The 22588-nt window shown below is 41.0% G+C and overlaps 1 protein-coding gene across 1 annotated transcript in view; it reads left to right on the forward strand.

Moving 5' to 3' along the window:
- LOC125379940 (huntingtin-interacting protein 1-like) overlaps nt 1-22588 on the forward strand; it is a 64787-nt gene that overhangs the window by 36521 nt on the left and 5678 nt on the right. The window contains exons 18-32 of the mRNA XM_048395841.1: nt 509-577; nt 2536-2673; nt 4960-5365; nt 6440-6529; nt 6951-7037; nt 7808-7981; nt 8506-8684; nt 9436-9525; nt 9883-9945; nt 11076-11176; nt 12008-12237; nt 13445-13506; nt 14357-14446; nt 15594-15629; nt 21885-21967. Coding sequence (XP_048251798.1) covers nt 509-577; nt 2536-2673; nt 4960-5365; nt 6440-6529; nt 6951-7037; nt 7808-7981; nt 8506-8684; nt 9436-9525; nt 9883-9945; nt 11076-11176; nt 12008-12237; nt 13445-13506; nt 14357-14446; nt 15594-15629; nt 21885-21941 — 1872 coding nt within the window. The 3' untranslated portion in view covers nt 21942-21967. The remainder of the gene's footprint in view (nt 1-508; nt 578-2535; nt 2674-4959; nt 5366-6439; nt 6530-6950; nt 7038-7807; nt 7982-8505; nt 8685-9435; nt 9526-9882; nt 9946-11075; nt 11177-12007; nt 12238-13444; nt 13507-14356; nt 14447-15593; nt 15630-21884; nt 21968-22588) is intronic.

A 22588-nucleotide genomic window follows, 5' to 3' on the forward strand; every position in this document is an offset into this window, starting at 1 on the left:
AGATGGAAGTGAAGGGGAATTTGTGTATCAGGCATGTGAGTGTGGGTGATGTGAGTGGGGAGATGTAAGTGTAGGGGAATGTGGGTATAGGAATGTGAGTGTGGGTAATGTGAGTGTTGGAGAATGTGAGTATAGGGATGTGAGTGTGGGAGAATGTGAGTGGGGAGATGGAAGTGTAGGGGAATGTGAGTGGGGAGATGGAAGTGTAGGGGGATGTGAGTGGGGAGATAGATCAGTTTAGGGGATGTGGGTGTAGGTCATGTGAGTATGTAGGGGTTGTTTTATGGTTCTGAGTCTTCACTTGAAACACCATTTTGAAAGTCTGTCATTTGTCATTGAGGTGGGTATAAACTTCTGAATAAGTAAATTGTCCTTGCAGTGATTCAACATGTGATAGTATCCTTCATAAGTCATATTTAGCTTGCAGTTATTGATAGCCTAGTCTGGTGTACCACCATCAATGTACAACTGGTAGCCTATAGGACGATCTAACATTTAATCCTTCCAGCATGCTGATGTTACCAAACAACTTGCTACGGAGAAGAAAGCAGCTGACGAGAAGGAGCAAGTCATTAAGGTGAGGGATGATCTCCGCACTGTCTCCTTACTTGTTTATATAAATGAGTGATGGTAATCGAAGCCTAAGCTCATGAAACTAGAGGACCTTGTTGAAGAAGTTGACATCAGGCCAGATTGTAACTTGGGGCTATCGGGACAGAAACGGTTTCCATAACCTCATGCAGGGGCACAGGTGGCCCAGTCAAATAAGGCGCTGCAATTCGCTGTGCAGAGTTGCCTCCCTCAGGTGTGCCAGAACCCTGTGATTGTGGGTTTGGATTCCAGATTTGGCGTATGTTTCTTGGTTTGTCAACACTATTCCTATGCTCGTGGGTTTCACCAGAGTGTTAAACAAGACATGCATCATTTTGGACTTTATTCCCACAAGCTGTGATATGACCAAAATACTTTTAATGGGGCACTGGACCCAACTCACTCACTCTGTTGGGATTGGTAATCTTTATGTAATAAGGAAACAAGTAGATGGTTTTGATAAGTTATGGTCAATGATTGTTATGGATAATAATCCTTGATCTGTTAAGGGGCAGTGGGTAGCCACATGGTGAAAGTGCTGGCTTGTAACACCAAAGGTGTGGGTTCTATTCCTCAAATGTGGGAAGCCCATTCTCCAGGGCACTGCAATATGGCTGAAAGATTTAAGACAACAACCTCACTCATTCACTCCAGATAATTTATTACAGAGCTCTATTTTGTTTCATTATGTACACATCAAAGGTTGCATTGTTTATTTTGCACTGGCTGCACCTGTGTCAAGCTGTTACTTCTTTCAAACTGTTCTTCTTGATTGTGCATGGCTTAGTGTTCTGGAGAGAATTCAGGTCACAATGTCCAATTGTCTCACAACCTTCTTGGTCACCTAACAGTTTGGACACAGATAACTATGTTTGATCACCCTGAAAATAATTGCTGTGTTTTGTTAAGATTCTCACATGATTGTGTGAGAGATGGCACTGATTGAGTATGTGACTATTTTCTCTGTCTCTCATGTTGTCTAGTTGGGTGTTGTCACTTACACTTAGTCATAGTGGATGTTTTCTTTGATAGATCAGGCCATTTAGTCACTGTAAAGTAGGATGGTAGAAGTAAAACATGATACACACTTCTCAAAAAAGGACCACCCTATTCTTTCGTATTACTACAGTTAATGTGTCATGGCAGCTTAACTGTAGTGATATGAAAGAATCGAGAGGGCCTTAACTTTTTTGAGTAGTATATATACTGGATTCACTAAGTGCAAAGTTTCATCAGTTATTTATAACTTGACAAATTTAGAAATAGTTTGGGTGTTTTTCAGTCTGTACCAGTACTTTACTGATGACTGTTAGATTAGTTTGTTTTAAAAAATTAACAATTCCTATGCCAACATCTGTCAGTCTACATTCTTATTATCTTATTCATTTCACTATTATGTATTTGAAAATCATTTCAATTTACAATTTACAAATTGTCGTTGATACGTTTGATCGTTTGGGACAGATTGAATTAAAACAGAGCATAAATTTCATCAGAGGTTTTGATGCACTGATGTACTGAAAATAATTAATGCTTATCATATTTTTGGATGACCCTCCCCATGTCTTTGGACATTTTTTTGCATGATCCCCCCTGGAAAGACAAATTGCAAAAGCACATTATATTTTATTTTATGATGTCCATTTTTTCATGGCCCTTTCCAAGTATGTGTATATTTTTTTCATGACCGTGCCCAAGGGACAGTCCTGTTTTGGGGTGACACGCCCCTGATTCTCTCTGACCCACCCACCCCAAAATAAATGACTGGTCCCTAAACAAGTAGACTTACCGTGATGGCAAGCCAACCTGAAACCCTGCTGTGATCAGTGGGATGAGTTATCTCATAGGACAGAATGAGGACTGACAGCTGTCTAGGTCAGCTCTAACCTTCTCTGCATGACCTGCCTATTGTGATGTGCATGCCCTGTGTTGATGTTATGTCAGGAGGCAAAGATGGACCTCCAGCGCCTTGAGGACGAGAAGCAGGTCATCCACAATAACCTGCAGAAAAGTGCCGATGAGGTCACAGGTCAGCTGGCTGAGGTCACTGGTAAATGTTCTGTTCTGGAGCAGCAGAAAGAGGTGAGGGTCAAGGTCACTGGGTCCTGGCTTGAACATGTGCATGCTGCTCTTGTCTTGTGCTTTGTGTGGGTTTTTTTTTTACTGTTTCGCAGTCCAGTATTGAAGGTGACAGTAATGCAGGTTATTAAAGGTAAGTTTTTGGATCAGTCGGCTTCAAATTTGGAAAATACTGCAGAGACATGGACGTTCTTTGTTGATTTCGACCAAATTCTTTAAATGAATATGCCCACAATGGTCTATTTTTCAAAATACTTTTCACTCTCTTTGATGGGGTCAATAACGTACCATCTATACAGCAAGCTGTGCCAAAATCAATTGAGTCTATAAGCCCTAACATGGCTCTTAACATCATTTTCAGTAGATTTTATTATTATTATTATATATTACTTTCTCAGCTTACTATAACGAACAGTTTTACGAGATGAGGGCTTTAGACTATTGTCAGCAGTCGCAGACTGCGTACCGATAGTTTGTTATGCTATTGAATAGGCTCTGCCCCGAAGCAACCAAAATATATGATAAATTTCCAATTTCATGATCTACTATTAAGGCCCACTTCTGGTTAGAACAATAGCTCCCTTAAAAGATGAATGACTCTATCACCAGAAGGTAAGATTTCATACTGTCATATAAGCATGTCTGCTTGCAAGTCGTCATAGGGGAGACAACTCTCGTCAACAAGCATGTGTTAAGGGGAGATAACTCTACCAAGCATTGTGGTATGTATGGTCAGCATGTACTAACAGCATGTCCTGTGTGGCCATATAAGGTCTCCACAGCTCGTCTGAATATAACGATGGTGTCGGTTAATGTATTGGCAGGCTGCCGGCTTGGATGAGTTCTATGAAGGATGGCAGAAGAGCAAGGTAATGCTAGCTTGCTGTTGAATCAGTGGTATGGTACTGTACATATATCTATTTGTAATCAATCCAGCTTTTGTATCCTGAATATTCCCATTGTACCCACCCCTGCTTCTATATCCACGAGAATATGTATGCTTGTCAAGATCATACTGTTGACGTGTACAGATCTTACCAATATGTTATTTGATATTTTGTACATGTACATTGTTGGTAGTAAGATAGGGAACATGTAGCAAAGGAAGACTACCTTTACATTGAAAGCTTGTTAGTCTGAACCCTGTGGATTCCTGGTTAGAATAGGTCTCAAGCATTGGGATCAAGTGGTCAGGCTCGCTGACTTGGTTGATGCATGTCATCGTATCCCAGTTGTGTGGATCGATTCTCATGATGTCAATCACTGGACAGTCTGGTCCGGACTCGATTCTTTTCAGACCGGCGTCATATAGCTGGAATATTGCTGAGTGCAGCGTTATACAACAAAAAAAAGTAAAACCCAACCCTTTAGAAACCTCCTAATCCAGATGATCTGGGAACGTCTTATATATATAAGCAACTTTCCTTACCACCCTTGGTTTGATAATCTGGATATTTGGTAAACCAGATGATTTCACGAGGAATGGCACTGTCGTCATTAATTAGGTTTCACTGAAGATGATACTTACCAACGACGAATGAAATGTTAGTTGTTTACTTAGGATTTCTTGCTACAAACTCAGAATGAATAAATGATTTTGATGGACTTGAACATTGAGCATCTTGAAAGGATGCTTTTGTAATTATGAACATATTGTTTAATGTGATACAATCACCACCCCTTCACTTCCTCTACCAGCCTCACTCAGGAAGTAACCAAACAGCAAGGTTAAATCTTGATTATTATCTCCCAGCAATCCATGTGCACCTCACAAAGTATGTATGAAAATAAAATACAAAGTAATAATAAAAATAATTGAAGTTGTTTGTATTAGAGCGCAAAGCACACAGTTGAGATCATTATGGCATAATTAAATAAGTATCTTGGGCCTTTGGGCTTAGAATAGGTCTTCATCAACCCACGCTTGTCGTAAGAGGCGACTATGCTTGTTGGAAGTACACGACTAATGGGATCGGGTGGTCAGATCAATTGCTTGGATGGATGCTCGTGATATCAATCACTGAGTTGTCTGGTCTGGACTTGATTATTTACAGGCCGCCATATGGCTGGAATATTGCTGAGTGTGTGGTTGTAAACAACAAACAAACAAATAATGCATTTGGGATAGTCTCCATTGTATCAAAGCCTAGAGTGTCCCTACACTTCAGAATGCATTTATGGTGGTATTGTCATGTGATAGTGGTTCCATTAACTGAAACAGTTACCCAAAGGTCACATGAAGTATAAACGTCATGGAACTTTTTTTATCTTAATTTTTTTCCATTTTAGGACCTTGACTGTAAAGTAAAAAATTTAGAGGACAGCAAATCTACTCTAGAATCTCAGTTAGAGGAAAGTCAAACATCAGTTGCCTCCCTTGAATCCCGCCTGTCTGAAGTGCAGCAAGGGGGCGACCAGCGAGAGCAGGAGCTGTGCGGTCAGCTGTCCTCGCTGCAGGCATCTTTGTCCACCACACAGAAGGAGAGGGAGGAGAGTGAGAAGAGACTGAGTGAGCAGGTGTCACAACTGCAGGGACAGTTGGACCAAACTCTGGCTGAGAAGGCCTCGAAAGAGGAATCTCTGACCGAGAAGCTGGATGAGCTTCAGAAACAACTGGATCAGCTGAAGACAGACAAGCAGGACAGTGAAAGTCGCCTTGGTGGTCAAATTGATGACCTGCACAAGAAACTGTTAGGTAAGGTGTCAGGTGTATATTTGTGGTACTTGGTGATGGGGAAGGTTTGACTTGACTTGGTTGTCAAGTTGATGACCTGCACAAGAAACTGTTAGGTTGGGTGGCAGGTGTATATTCGTGGTACTGGTTGATAAAGAAGGTTTGACCTGACTTGGTGGTCAAATTGATGCTGTTATATGTAGTATGTATATTTGGAGTACCTAGCCCTGTGCAAACAGTCTCCATCCTGCTTGATGGTCGAGCTTACTAAAACAAGGATCTTGAGGTTACAATGTGTAACCTGGCAAAATGGGTGTGATGCACCAAAGCAACATGGATTGTTGCTCATGCTGTCAACCACTGGTTTGCCTTGTCAGGAAACAGTTATTTACATGGCACTGTGATACAGCTGAAACGTGGATGATTGTGGCATAACATAACATGAACTCCCATCACATCAAATGGAAACAAGGTGACAGGATGATTTTAACATAAACCGAAGACCCTGTTCCATAAAAATCAGAAATGATTTTAACACTATATTCCTGTCAAATTCAATGTCAAGTTAAGGGACCTATGATGAAGTAGATGTGCTGAAATTAAGGGGGGTTCTGATGTCGTTGAGGTTTGCTCCAATGGTTTTTGAAACCCCTAAATGTTTAACTTGGTAGCATTAGGGTTTGACAAGAGCCCCTTGACATTCATGCTTAATTTGAACACTGGCTATGATTACTTTGTGAAACAGCCCTGGGCCTTGTTCCATAAGACATATTTTTAGAGCTACGACTGTTGTAAGGCTGATCAAGTATGGGAATTAAGTTAACCTTAGCACTAAGCTAAGACTATTGTAAGCCTGTTCAAGTTAAGATGACCTTAGCGCTAAGTTCACTTTTTGCAACAGGCTTGGACTTCATCATTAAGGTGAGACATCAATGGAATGTTGTATTTTGGATATAGGTGTTCCAATCTTAAGAGTAACATCAACTGTCACACATACTTTGTGACTCAGTTCCTTCGGTACACTGATAATGTTTGTATGTTCTGACAGAAGTGTTCCTGTTCAGTGAGGAGGGCTAAGATGTGTTTGTATTGCAGAGAGAGGCGTGTCCGAAGGAAAGGCTATAATACAGGATGCTCTGGAGCAGAATGAAAACCCGACACACACAACCGTCACATGTACAGCAGGTAGGCTCATACACCCAAGTAGCGGGTTATATAGGGCAGTACAAGCTTGGGAAAATGGACCGAAATGGGATTCTGTTGGTAGTAATGTGTGATTAGCTGATTGTGTGTCACCATTCCCTGATAGTGGGGCTCATGATGTCAACCACTGGTTATCCTGGATAAGGGACACACAAGTAGTCATTTAATAAGGGGAAGAATTATTTTGGTTTCAATTTTGACTTTATGGATGACTATGAATTGTGGATTGATTATACAGTGACAAGAATGTGATACAGAATCATTGTATTCTCTGAAATTAAGAACTTACAGTTTCTGCTTAAAAATGTAAAAACAGTTTGATTTGATATGTAATGAAAGGTGCGCATGGCATCAATTTCTTGGTTTAGTGCTCCAGTTTGACATATGACACTCCTTTTTTTAGAATACTTACTGATGAGAGCAGAGCCTGTGTTGGAGAGTCTGACGAAGCTACGACAGAGTCATGGTGCATACACTGGGGAAAAGAAAGGTGAGGTGTCCATCAGTCATCACAGCCTTGGAAGTAACACCTGAAATTATACCTTGTAGGACGCCTTGTACAGCACCTTGTAAGATAGGACTACAGTTAGTATCCTCAAATATAAACTCACAAAATATATATACTACTAAAAAGAAGTTAAGATCACCCAATTCTTTCATATACTTAATCATGGCCCATGTCGTCTATGTCACAGCAACTTGGTGTGCAGAGTTGCGCCCCTTGGGCTCGCCACAATCCTATTACCAGTTTACCCTGATTGTTTCCAGATTTGTCAGCACCATACCTGTGGGTTTCACCAAAGTGGTAAACATCTTAGACCTGCATCACTTTAGACTTTCTTCCCACATCAAGCTGACACGCCATGATATGACTTGAATACTGTTCAAAGTGGCATTAAACCAAACTCGCACTATGAGGCGTAAAGAAATAAAAGAAATTGGTTCTCAGGCAATGGCTTTTGAAAATATCTTGCGGGTGGGTGTTTTTTGTTGTTTTGGGGTTGTACAAACTAGTAAGAATCCAAATCTGTATATCGCTGTGTATAAGGCAAGTTTTTCGTACCTAGGGGGCTTTCAATGGGGATCATCTTATACTCAGGGTTGAAGAGTTTCGATGGGTTTTTTTGTGATGATGCAGCAGTGCCTGAGAACTAAGACGATTTTGTTTTTAGCCTTATTTGTCCAATATGTACAAATGGCTGATTTTGAGATTGTGCTGTAGTTCTTCTTAGTGTGAAACTTTACCTGTATGTGTTTCAGATTTAGATATATTGATTGGGACAATCAGCATGTTTTCACATCGAATGAGTGACTGTATCGTGCATGGGTTCGCTACGTCCCACTCCGCACAGATAGAGCCAGGGGAGGAACTGGCCAATGCTTGTCGAGACACGGGGAGTTCCGGGGTGTCACTGCTGGATGCTGTTGGCAAAGGTAGGCTGTGGGTACCTGCTGACTGGTACCTTGTCTCAGATGTACTGTGCAGAGTGGACACCTGCAGCCAACACTGAATATTGCTGTCTTAGCCGGACGTTTTCTTTCCTTTTTTCCATTTTTTTATTGGACACACCTTCCCAAAAATGTTGATAATGAGATTGGAGGAGATATGTGTACCATGTGCTACATTACAATACTTATCATTAATATATCTGTTAAGAATCATGCCAATGCTTGTTAGTACAACTGTTTTCAAATATATGGAAAAGTGTGTTGTTGAGCAATGCCTGCAGATGTTGACAGCAAAGGTGTTGTATATATTTATTCAATTTATAGTTCTAGTTTATTGTGGTATGCCTTTTAACTTGTTGGACAGTGCTGATAACAGGTCATTTGATATCGCTGGATTATTATTGTTATTATTTACATGCCATTTGAATGTTGCTGAATATTGCTGAAAGTGAAATAAGAATCGCTTACAATAACTTGTTCCATAAAGTTGTGATGCCCTTTTCTTGTAGGTGGCAACACAACATCTGAGGTGGATGACTGCATCCAGAAAGTGCAATACGTGATGAAGCTGGCAGAGGACCTGGTCCCCAAGATGGAGGACGTGAAAGCTGAGGAGATCGGGGATCTTGTCGACAAGGAGATGTCCTCAACAACCAAAGCCATTGAAGAGGCAGCCAAGAAGATAGAGGTTAGTCGCACTTACAGAGGACACAAACTGGGTAGAACCTGGGAAGAACCTTCAAGGAGGAGTTTTATCTCCTTGGGGCTGTAGAGTAGCCCAGTTGTTAAAGTGCTTGCTCACCATGTCTTTGTTCAGTGCCCTTGATAGGTACAGGTTACCCTGTCTGGCGCTCGGCATTAAGGGGCTAAAACAAGGACTGGTCGGCTCGGAGTCAATATACTGTGTCTGAGTGGGGTATTCATGTTAAACTGCGGCATGGTATCTCAGTGAGCTAGCACTATAAATCGGCATCAGTCCGGACTAGTACAAGCAGCCACACAAACACACAATTTTGGACGCGACGTTAAACCCAATTTCAACTCACCTCATAGGTACAGTGTATGAAACTGGTCTCATTGCTTGATTACCCGGATTCAGGGGTTTAAATTTGCTCCTCAGCAACTTTTGCTTGGATGAAAATGGATCAAGTGGTTGGACTCATTGAATTGGTTGATTGTATGGCATTGTACCCCCAACGATGTGGGATGTTGCTCATAATATGAATCACTGGATTGTCTGGTCCAGACTGTTGTTCATAGGGCTGAAATATTGCTGAGTACAGTATTAAACAACAGACACAACATGAAGATGTGGATCACTTCTCCCAGTATCAATCACTGGATTGTCTGGTCCAGCAAAACACCATCATGTCGTTGAAGTAGAGTTTGGAGATGGGTGCTAGATGTCAGGGTGAACCAGCACTGGTTTTGTTTCACAGGAGATGCTGCAGAAGACGAGGGAGGACAATACGGGTATAGAGCTGGAGGTGAATGAGAGAATCCTGGACGCCTGCACAGCTCTCATGAAGGTCAGTAAGGGGAGACCACTCTGACTATTTAGTGCCATGAAACTGTTTCTTTGATGATTCATTGACTGGTTTTATGTCCATGGAACATATATATGTAGTGGCCTGCTTTTCATTCCAGTTCCATCACCACATGATGGCTGTTTGATAGCCAAATGTAGATTAAAGGTCATATGATTATTGTCACAATAAATCCAGTTTCAGGTTGATATTTCTATAACATGGATGGGCATAAAGTCTTTTCTCTCTCATGTGTTAGTATTCCAGTTTAACTCTGGTTTATGTTTATGAAACAGGTAGCCTAAACATTGATGTGTTTTGTTGTTTTCTGACTCACTTTAACTTTTCTCGTGTTTACAGGCCATCAAGGTGCTAATAGAGAAATCCAGGGATGTGCAGAAGCAGATTGTACTCCAGGGCAGGGTGCGTAATCAGCCGTGCAGGGTGAAGTTGTTATCGTTGCATAGTCATTGTGGTGTGAGGAGAAAAATGGGGAATTCAGTGTTTGAAAAGTTGTGTGAAAGACAGTTGAACACCTTTGAAGAATGATTCTGATGTGACCAGCATGGGCTGATGTCCTCAGTAACGTTAATGTCAAGGATGAATATGGCACACCTTTGTGATGGCTGAAAAATATCGTTATTACCGGCGACAGGTGGGCAAACAGTTCAAGGCATACCTGAGGGGCCAGAATACGCTGGTTGTTAGTTCAAACTCCAGTTCCACCTAATTATGAGCTGATCTGAAGCACAACTTTGCTTTTGTTGGCTGTCCTGTATCACTTTGTGTGTTCCTTTGATATGAACTGGGCAAGGTGTGGCCCAGACGTCTGAGGCGTCCTATTCATTGTCCAGAGTTGCGTCCCTTGGGCACGCCAGAAACCTATGTATTCGGGTTCGAATCCCGGTTCGCCCCGATTATGTTTCTAGGTTTGTTAGCCCTATACCCGTGCTCGTGGGTTTCACCGAAGTGGTAAATGTCTAAGACCTGCATCACTTCGGGCTTTCCTCCCACCTTTAGCTGACACGCTTTGATATAACTGGAATGCTGTTAAGGGCTGTGTTAAACACAACTCACTCACTCAATCGATATGAAGCTGACACACTATGATGTCAGTGAAATGTTGTCACTCTGCGTTCACTGGTCTTGAGTTCAAATCTGAATCAACCCAGTTATGCTCCTTACTTTGTCTGAAGCTTGTGGGTTTTACCAAAATGGTCATCGTCTGTATCCTGTGACACTTTGTGCCATCCATGTGTCATTCTGATTTTTCAAGACCGCCTCGGTGGCCTAATGGTAGAGCGTCCGCCCGGAGAGCGGAAGGTCCGGGGTTCGATCCCCGGCCCCGGTATACTGTGTCTGAGGGGGTATTCATGTTAAACTGCGGCATGGTATCTCAGTGAACTAGCACTATAAATCGGCATCAGTCCGGACTAGTACAAGCAGCCACACAAACACACACACGTACATGCACGTCGCGATATATGTGCAATAATCTTGGACGCGACGTTAAACCCCATTTCACCTCACCACCTCACCTCTGATTGTTCCAGGGTACATCCACAGCCAAAGATTTTTACAAGAAGCATCACCGCTGGACAGAGGGGTTAATATCTGCGGCCAAGGCTGTGGGCTTTGGTGCCTCCACTCTCATGTAAGTAATGGTGTATTTTGAAACAAGCCATACAGAAACAGGTGCTTGTCCTGAGTCTTTGATCTCTTGAAGGAATGTGGAGGTTTGTTGAAGGATAACCGTGCAAGTAAGCTCGGAAGTTTGAAGGAATATGGAAGGTTCTTGAAGGAATATGGATATTTGTTAAAGGAATTAGGAGGTCTTTTGAAGGAATAACGAGGGTTCTGGAAGGAATATGGAGGGTTGTAGAAGTAAGGAAGCTGTTGAGGAATATGGAGGTTTATTGAAGGAATATGGAGGGTTCTTGAAGGAATGTGGAGGGTTCTTGAAGGAATGTGGGGGTTTGTTGAAGGAATATGGAGGGTTCTTGAATGCATTTGGAGGATTCTTGAAGATATATGGAGGTTTGTTGTAGGGATATAAAGATTTTTTTAAGGTGAGTCATAATAATATGGTCTGATCAATGTGGAGGGTTCTTGAAGGAATGTGGGGGTTTGTTGAAGGAATATGGATGGTTCTTGAATGCATTTGGAGGATTCTTGAAGATATATGGAGGTTTGTTGAAGGAATATAAAGGTTTTTTGAAGGTGAGTCATACTAATATGGTCCGATCATTGCTTGTTGCAATAATAACTTGTTGCTTTCCTTTAAAAACATGGCTTGGTGCAGAGTTGTGTCCCTTTGCCCTGCCAGGTTGAACTGGACCTGGGTTTGAATCTAAGACTGATTATGATCCTTGGTTTGTTAGTACCATACCTGTCCTTGTGGCTTTCAGCACATACAAATCCTGGGCCTGTTTTTACTGTGTCTGCTGTGTAATTTCATTGTTCACTGAGTAGATGATGTTTGCAGGGAGGCAGCAGACAAGTTGGTGAAGGGCGAGGGCAAGTTCGAGGAACTGATGGTCTGTGCCCAGGAGATCGCAGCCAGCACCGCACAGCTTACCGTGGCCTCAAAGGTCAAGGCTGATCGAGGGAGTGAAGGGTTGTCCGAGTTGTCTCGGGCATCAAAGAAAGTCAACGAGGCCACAGGAAATGTTGTAGCATCTGCCAAAACTGCTTCACAGATAGTTGAGGATAAGAGTGAGTCAGATTTCTGCCATTTTTCCTGTGTTCCGGTATGTTGGGTAAAAACAAATATGACAAGGTTATGTTATTGTTTGTATTGTTTGTGGACCCGTGAAGATCCGGGGTAGAATGGATCTTCAGCAAACCATGCTTGCCATAAAAGGTGATTATGCTTGTCGTAAGAGGCGACTAATGGGGTCAGGTGGTCAGGTTCCCAGTTGCTTGGATCGATGCTCATGATGTCAATAACTGGATTGTCTGGTCCAGACTCCATTATTTCCATGCTGCCATCATAAAGCTGGAATATTGCCGAGTGTGGTGTTAAATAACAAACGTACATACATATTATGCTTTTGGACACTAACCCATGCTAACCAGCTGTCTTTTTATATGATGTATCTGCATCTTACAATTATCATTGAAACGATCAGTCTCAAGCACTTGCTGGCAACTGGGGTGGCTCACTCATCTAAGGCACTGCAATTTGATACCCGTGAAGATTCCGGGGTAAAATAGGTCTTCAGCAACCCATACTTGCCGTAAAAAGCAACTATGCTTGTCGTAAAAGGCAACTAACGGGATCGGGTGGTCAGGCTCGCTGACTTGATTGATACATGTCATTGATCCAAATTGCGTGGATCGATGCTCATGATGTCAATCACTGGATTGTCTGGTCCAGACTCGATTATTTTACAGACCGCCGTCATATAGTTGGAATATTGCTGAGTGCGGCGTTAAACAACAAACAAACAAACACTGCAATTTGCTGGGCAGAGTTGCATCCCTTATGCGTGCCAGGAAACTTTGATTGTGGGTTTGAATCCTGGTTTGCCCTGATTATGTTTCTCGGTTTGTAAAGCACCATACTCATGCTTGTGAATTTCACCGAAGTGTTAAACGTCTTAGACCTAAGACAGCATTTCGGGTTCTCTTCCCACATTAAGCAGGAATACAGTGCTGTAACTGAAACACTGCCTCTAGTCCATTAGTCGAGACCGGTGAAGATCCTGAGGGACAAGTTGTTTTATATCCAATTCTAGCTATTTGACATACTGGTAAGCCACCTGTCTGAAATGAGCTGCTGATCAGTTGGATATGGCCACCCCTGGATAATGTATAAAGGGGGGTCAAACCCGACTCACTCACTCACTCACTCATAAGCATTTGCTACTGGCTGTAAGGAGGCAATGAAAACTTGATGTTACTATTGTGACTGTTCCAGATCTGATGGACTTCACCCAGCTGTCTCTCCATGACACAAAGAGGATGGAGATGCAGACTCAGGTTAGTGGTATGGACCAAGGTTGGAGAAAGTGCATGTCACCTCCTGGGACTGTCTTGTGTGTTAATGAAGTGTGTCCCTGTTTCACTGTTGTCTCATCATTTCTCGCCATGTCTCACTGTTTTGTCAGTTCACCATGTGTCACACTATGATCTCACCAAATCTTATCACATGACACGTCGCGATGTAACTGGAATACTGATCAAAGCCACATTAAATCTAACACTTTCTCTCTCTCACCCATTATTATCTCCCCAGTTTGAAAAACAGGGCATATAGCAATCAGCATGTCCGTTCGTCCATCAGGCATCTATTTTCCGTTTCCAGAGAAGAACTCCTAAACTTCTGAATATTCCTTGTTGAAACTTGTTGTAAATGTCAGTCTAGTGGCTTTAGATGATTTAGGATATTTTTATTTTGGGATATTTTTTCATGAAGACAAGTTGGACCTTTACTGAAAATGAGACTAGTGCTCCATTCTGGAGCAGAATTTGAAACTGTTGTATATTTCTGTGTGAAACAAGCTATACAAATCAATCTAGTCGTTACCTCGTACCTTTTGATGATTTGGGATGTTTGCTAATTTATTTTTTCATGTTTTCATGACAACAAGTTGGAATTTACTGACTATGAGGATCGTGCTTGTTTCTGGAGCTGAACTCCAAAACCGTGGGGATATGGAAAAATACTGAACTGTATTATTTTTTTTCTTCTCTGAACTGATGGTATCCAACGGTATCAGTAGCCAAACTCCATTTTCCGAATTGCGCCAGTCCGGTGAGACATGTCATCTCCTGATGACTCTTGTCACATGTTGTCACTGTCTCACCCTATATTCTCACCTGTTCCCAGGTGCGTGTGATTGAGCTGGAGACGATGCTGGAGCAGGAGCGGAGGAAGCTAGGGGATCTGAGGAAGCAGCACTACCAGCTGGCCGGAGAGGTGGGTACCCCGTCATGCACCTCTCATGCTGCATGAACCATACACAATTGTACTCAGACCGTGTAGTCGACTATTACTCTATAGCTGGAAGATGGGATTTAATGTACTGTGTTCATACACACTTGTACTCAGACCGTGTAGTTGACTATTACTCTATAGCTGGAAGATGGGATTTAATGTACTGTGTTCAAACACACTTGTACTCAGACTTTGTAGTCGATTATTACCAGTACATTCATAGCTGGAAAATGGGATTTAATGTACCGTATTCGCCATAATAAGCACAATGTTGCTTCGAAAATTGATAATGGAGGCACTTATTAAAACTAAACACTACAAGTTCAATTTGTTGTCGGAGATGGATTGGTAGTGAACAAACTTAGTTCAAGCATCGATGAAACTAAAAATTTTGTGATTATAGTGACGAGGCAATTATATTCCCCTTCTACACTGATGTTTTCTGTGAAAAATCTGTACTATACACGAGCAAATACCTACTGTCATAAATGTTGGCTCTTAGTAGCGGGCACTTGCAAATTGGTTTAGAAGTTGGTCTTAGGGTTCATATTGGTGCAGAGTGCTTAATATGGCGGATACGGTAATAATTTATGTACATGCACAGTGGGTCAAGGTTGTGTATTATATCAAAATAATTCCAAGAAATTCAACGTTGTTCATTTCTGTACAGAAACACAAGATCAAGCAGAAAAGTTCAATGTTGTTTATATTATTACTTTTTCATATATATCATATATTTGATTCCAGAAATATTTGCAACTAAAACTAGTGATTTTTTCATCATAATCTCTATCAAATAATACAAATGTTGCCAGATTTTGTTCACTAACACCTTGTTCACAAACTGGTTTGGGCGGTGGTGTAGCCCTGTGGTTAAAGTGTTCGCTGAAGGCCCGGGTTCAATTCCCTGCATGGGTACAATGTGTGAAAAGCCTATCTGGTGTCCATGCCGTGATGTAGCTGGGATATTGCTAGTAGCGGCGTAAAACCAAACACACTCATTCACTGGTTTCCTCTGCAAATCTAAAATCACTGAGTATTGGGCAGTGTTTGGGTTTTCTTGACCTTATTGGATAATAGCAACACCAAGTTACATCATTAATGACACCAACATTGATGATGCTATTAGGAAGGAGAGGAGAATGGACTCGGGGAAGATGTCAACGTAAGTTTGTTAAATTCAAGACATTTTGTTGTTTTAGGGGCTACAAATTTCCATGTCACTTCCATTCAGAAAATATGTAGAACATGAAATGAAAAGAAGTTTGGAATATATAGAAGTTGGAAATGACATGTTAATTTTGCTGCAACTCCCGAATGTTAAACAGGTTGGCGTCATGAAACATGGGCTTGAACATCAAGGTTGGCATTAGTGTCAAGGCGGACTAAGTCAGGATCGTCAGGATTTATCATGAAAATTTGATTTTTATATTCTACAGAATAATTTTTTCCATGATATTTGACAGAGGATGTTATATTTTAAGATATTTGCAATTAATCACTTCACATAGCATGATATCGGTCATTGTTATGATGATGATGGTTATGTTTTGCACAAAGAAAGTTCACTATTTTCACTTGTGCATGTAGACAAACCACAGTTACGATGAATTTCCTGCCAGCACGTGTGGATTCAGAAGTGGAAATACTTCACACGTAGTCACCTTGATAGTTCTTATGTTTGGTGGTGCATCACCATACACTCTCAGCTTTCTGCACAGACAGTGGTACATAGCGGTAGCAACACCTAGCGTATGTAGTCATGTTGTAGACATGGAACACTCCCCTGTAGGGATTTCAGGTTAAAATAGGTCCCCTGTACCTCATGCATGTTGTAAGAACTCACTACTAGGAGGACCTGGAGATCAGGCTCAGGGACCAGGACCTCGTTCCACAAAGTGACCTTAGTGCTACGGTGATCGATGATCGTAAGTCTATGTTAAAGTATGGGAGTTACGATCACCTTAGTGCTACGATGATCGTAAGTCTATGTCAAAGTATGGAGTTACGATCACCTTAGTGCTACGATGATTGATGATCATAAGTCTATGTCAAAGTATGGGAGTTACGATCACCTCAGTGCTACGATGATCGTAAGTCTGTCAAAGTATGGAGTTACGATCACCTTAGTGCTACGATGATTGATGATCGTAAGTCTATGTCAAAGTATGGGAGTTACGATCACCTTAGTGCTACGATGATTGATGATCGTAAGTCTATGTTAAAGTATGGGAGTTACAATCACCTTAGTGCTACAATGATGAGAAGGCTATGTCAAAGTATGGAGTTACGATCACCTCAGTGCTACGATGATTGTAAATCTGTGTTAAAGTATGGGAGTTATGATTACGTAAGTGCTAAGATCCCCACTGTGGAACGGGCTGAAAGTATGTGTGGGTCATTGCTCATACTGTCAATCACTGGTTTGTCTTTGATTCTAACCAGCCGGTGGGGATTTCCAGTTAGAGTCGGCCCCAGCAACCTATGCTGGTCTCAAGAGGCAACCACATTGACTCAGGGACTTAGTTGATGGTGTGTCATCGTACCACTACAGCGTGGATCTTTGTTCTTAATGTCAGTCACTGGATTATCTGGTGTAGACACAGCTTTTACAGGCTGCTGTTATATTGTGGGATTATTGCTGAAGATGGGGTTAAAAAACAAACAGACAAAACTTCTAATCAGCGGGAATAGATCCCCAGCAACCGATGCTTGTCATGAAAGGCAACTTCATTGCATTAGGTGGTCAGGCTTGGTGACCCGTGTCAGTGACCCTGATGGTATGGACCATAGTACATTCTATCAATCACTGGTTTGCCTGGCACAGGTTAGATAGTTACAGGTCATTGTGACATGGCTGGAATATTGCTGACTGGACATAAAACATTCACTCCATCTACTCACTTAGATATATTGTGTATATTCTCCGTAGAATATATGTATCTAAGTATGCTATACACTGAAGACTCTGATTATAAGAAATATTGAGGTGATAGGGTGATGGACATTGCCAGGATGCCCTGTAGAACTCTTTGGGTCTCTTTTCTTGCCTTAGGTCACCTTTGTAATTTTGAATATGTACTACCAGTTTGACTATAGTATTCAGTTAAGTCTAACACTTTCATCTACCTAGTTTTGGTGAGTCTAGATACAGCCCATGATGTACAAGTGTGGGGCCTAACACTGCCGATAACTCATAGGTACCAGTAACCCCACTCCAGGAAGGCTTCTTGAAATAAAACCCTTGTGTACTCCAACTCTAAGGCAACTGATTCATGTTTTGCTTTGATACTGAACATTTCTATTGAATATTATCAGAACTAAAACAAATAATTGCTAATGTCCTGTCCTTATGTAGATTCCAGGGTTCCAGAATTTGGGTAAATATCAGCCATATTGCTGACACAATACCCAGTTCAGCTATTCTGAGATAAAGGGACACAGATGACCCAGTGGTCTAAAAAAAAGAAGCTGTAATACTGTATGCAGAGTTGCATCCCTTAAATGAGCCAGGATCTTCATGCTGAATATCCGATTCATTCCAGTGATAGGCCATGGTCTGTCCACACCCTTGCTGCATCAGTCATAAATGTGTTAGCTCCCCCGCCCCTGCCCCCAATTTTAGGATTTTCTTTGATCTATACTACTCAAGAGAAGTAACAGAACACTTAATTATTTCTGATAACTATAGTTATGTCAGGATAGATTAACTATAGTAATATGACAGAATCGGATGTTCTGTAACTTCTTTTGAGCAATATATTTAATGCTGTCATTATGAAATATTATTCACTATTTGAAATTTAAGCATGAAAGTCAAGGAGTCTTGTTGCAGCCTCAATGTTAAAGTTTAGGGGCAAATACCATAGCAGCAGACACCAGCTACTGCCATGTTTCCACTGAACAGTCTATGCAGAAAGCATGTGAGGGTTTGTTTGAGATGGTGTCACCATCTCCACATCGTCCAGTTTCATACTTCAACCTTGTTGATTCTTGTCACTAGTCACCGATAGCATGCTTCAAGCATCCGGCCGTCGCCGCCATTCCTGTTGTTACCACACTAACATTCTGTTACCAACTGATATGTTACCATCTGCGCATTGAAGTCAGGAATGTTCGTCAGACACATATCTCTCATACATGATGTTGTCCACTAAAACAAACACACATTGATTATGTCACGTTACTCAATTAGCAAAGATGTCGCCTTCTGATACTGGGTTCTGACTTGTTATATATCGGTCATATTTTCAGTTTCGTGTTGTCTCAAATTTGAGAATAAACATCCTTAAGTGCTCAGATTAAGGTGTCATGAAACCATTGTTGTTTTATTTGCAAAATCATTTTCTTTCTAACAAACTCAATGTGTGTTTCCAGGACAAATCTAACCATGTTAACAATTATATTGTTTAGTTCTTTTTCACTCGCTCTATGAAAACTGAATCAAAGTTATGGGCAAAGATTGATTTGAAGATTATGAAACCTTAATATAAATTGTTCTTTCTAGAGCTTCTGACTTGACCAACCATTTCTGTACAGATACAAGTTTTACATCCTACCACCAAATTAATGGAGTAGTTTCCGAAGACAATGCTCTGTCCAAATAAAAGCATCTGTCTCTCAACAACCGTGCTGCAATGGTGTGAAATCATTTCCGTGTGCTAAACATTTAAGAAAAACAGTACAAAAAGTAGCAGTTTATTCAAATATTTTTGCCCAAATATGACTTGATCTAGTCCAAATTAACATCAGTTCTTTGCTTGCCGTTTAAACAGTTTTGGAATGTCTTGTTCCATATACATACATGCTACACAATGCAGCCAACATGCCAGTTGCTGCCATTTAGAATAGACGCACAGAATATTTTTATTGTCATATGTTTTTTTCTTTCTTTTTCTCAAAATTGGATGACATATCTTTGAAATCTTGTATTACTGTTGTAAATATTTATTTTACACTCTTCAACTTTTACACCAAAATAACAGCATTTTGTTTTCACAATTCTGCTCTGAAGTCTGACTCTTTCAGATCTAATAATCCATGTTTGATTTTACATCGACTTAAGACATAGATTTCCTAGCTTTTCAGAGGAAACATTTTTTTTAGACATTAAATTAGTTTTACACATACTACATCAGCATTTAATTGATGTGGAATTCCTTGCAAGGTTTTCCTATCCCTTTATAATTTTTTTCCGTGCCTGTTTTTAGATGAGTGTTAGGAATTCATGTTTGGCTTGAAAAAGCATGTTTAAATGTGGTCTTAAGTGTATTAATTTTGAAATAGTTGCCATATGATTGATGTGCATCCACCTGACAGTTCAGACAGTTGCCGTTATTTGTAGGGATAGGCCATTTGTTATTGGGACGGTGGAGCAGAGACTATGTCCATGGATTGGCCCAAAAGGATAATCTGCCCCAAATGTCGAACATTTCTATTTTTGCGAACCTTCCCATAATACTTATTAAAATGTTTTGATGACATTTTCCCTGAAAGCTGTAAGTGAAAGTTGTTAGTTTTTACAAAAATTCTAGAAATATTATATTCATATTTCGATTAATAGGACAGGGCGGCGAGGAAGTCTTGTGCTTAAACCATTCACTCTTCCCGCTGAAGACCCCGATTTGATGCCCCATGTGAACACATGTGAAAACCATTAATGGTGGTATCTGCTGTTGTATAGCTGGAATATTGCTTACAGCAGTGTCAAACCCAACTCACTCACTCACTCACTCAACAAAACAGTAACCTGTGTTACTTGTGTATGATTTTAAAACCTCCTGACGACTTGTGATGTTTTCGGGACAATCCTTGTGTCCTCTCTGACCCACCCTCCCACAGCCTGTAATATATTGCCTCTAGTTCTCCTCAGCTAGATGCAGAAGAACTATATCTTAGCTGGCTTAAGTTAGCTAACATGCTCCGGGGAACTCATTCATGTACCTTAATCCTCTGACTTGGTACTGGTGTTATTAACCATATGAAATGAAATGTTTTCTAGCAAGAACTCTGTCTTATTCCGTTCTATCTATGTCTTGTATTGATGAATGTCCACAGTCAGTATTGAATCTCTGTCAGAAGTGGATGTGAGATCAATTGATTGAGTTTTTTTCCAGGATTATTTTCGGTCCATATGGGTACAGTGTGTGAGCCTATGTCTTGGTGTTCCCTCTGATGCTGCTGGTGTGTTGGTGAAAGCAGAATAAATGCCCTATAAGAGACTTACTCTCCTGAATACCAATGAGCCCGACAAGTGACTAGCCATCTTGCTTTATAACGCTCATTGAAATTGACCACAAATAGGTCATCTAAAATCAGATGTGTCACTGGACTGTGTGTGCTACCTCAAGAATTGTTGCCATATTTGAAATGGCTGTTCACTGACTCCCTCCCCAATACCTCTCCTTATTGCTAGCTGGCCACACTCAGTCTGTGACTTTAGCCACTGGTCCGATGCCGGATCTTGTAAAATTCTGTTGCCCAGTTAACTGGGATAATAATCCATATTATAACACTAAAATCTCCTGAAAATGATGCTTAGAGCCATATTCAGGCAAAGGTTTTTGGCACAAACTGCATGTCATACACACGTTGTGACATCAATACGACTGTCCACATTGTGCCATCATTGTGACCACCAAATCTCCACTTTAACTTTTTGTGATTTGTACAAAGATGGGTACCTGCTGTTACCCTGGAAATTGTAAGTCCAGGAAATTGACAGTGGTGGAATGGAATGATTCAGAGAGATCTTGCTTACGAGTTAATGAAATAGTTTGCAAAATCATAATACTTCATGTCCTGTTGCAAAAAGCAGCATCTGAATTTCAGTTTGTCTGGTTTCGGAGAATCAATTTCTGCCTTTTTTGAATACGTCCAAATGGAAATACAAAGAGAAACTAGATTGGTCTGTTTTGCAACCAGCAACATGAGGTTAATGTTTTTTGCAAAAGATGACTGTTGATGTTTATGTTTCAATTTTGTGACATTTGAATGTTAATGAATTGTGGTGAGATTTGAACAGTTATGAATAATAGTGAGATTTGAGACACTGGTTTATTTGAGTGTTTCAGCATTGTATTATGACATGTAAGTTAGATGGATGGAAGAGGGATAAATGGTTGGATGATGGATGAAATGAAGTTCAAAGGCATATCGCCATCATGACTCAAACTGAAACAAAATTATTTTTTTATTAATTTTTTTTTCACTTTCTTGAGAAACCACAAGCCATTACATGTATGTATACTACTCAAAAGAAGTTAAAGAACACCCAATGACAGATTAGCTATTGTAATATTAAAGAGTGAGGTGCTAGTTTAACTTCTTTTGAGTACTATATGACATATCAATCAAACGTCTGGATATATTTAATGTTTCTGGTTACTAAGACTGCTGAATCTGAGTGGTGTTTTTCTAGTCAGAGGTGCCAGTTTACAAAGACTGGCTAGGGCCCTGGGACTCGGATATGTTGTGATCATTCTCGGGTAACCATGGTAACGGGTAAGACAGATGCATGGTGTGGCCTGCACCAGGTTTTGCCACATGCTGAGATGGCTCCAGTTCTATTGTTGATGACTGAACGTTCATTGACAGCATGGTGTTTGTTTAATTGTGCTGTTGCTTCTGTAATGGGGAGAAAAGTTCTGGTATTAGGAGATGCTTACTACAGGTTTTATGTACCGAAAGATCTTGTACAGAAGTCACAACCATCAACACCGATACAGGAACATTAAGAGCAGGGTTAGAATTGGTCTTCAGCAACCTATGCTTGTCGTACAAGGCGATTAACGTGATCGGGGGGTCAGGTTCGCTGTGTGTATCACAGTTGCATCCGTGTATCGTCTCACCACAAGTAAGTGCTCACCATGTCATCCCACTGATGCATCGGTGTATCATCCCACCACAAGTAAGTGCTCACCATGTCATCCCACTGATGCATCCGTGTATCATCCCACCACAAGTAAGTGCTCACCATGTCATCCCACTGATGCATCGGTGTATCGTCCCACCACAAGTAAGTGCTCACCATGTCATCCCACTGATGCATCCGTGTATCGTCCCACCACAAGTAAGTGCTCACCATGTCATCCCACTGATGCATCCGTGTATCGTCCCACCACA

Source organism: Haliotis rufescens, unplaced genomic scaffold (assembly GCF_023055435.1).
Source record: "Haliotis rufescens isolate VD_foot unplaced genomic scaffold, xgHalRufe1.0.p SCAF_15, whole genome shotgun sequence".
In the NCBI taxonomy this organism is placed as follows: Eukaryota; Metazoa; Mollusca; class Gastropoda; order Lepetellida; family Haliotidae; genus Haliotis; species Haliotis rufescens.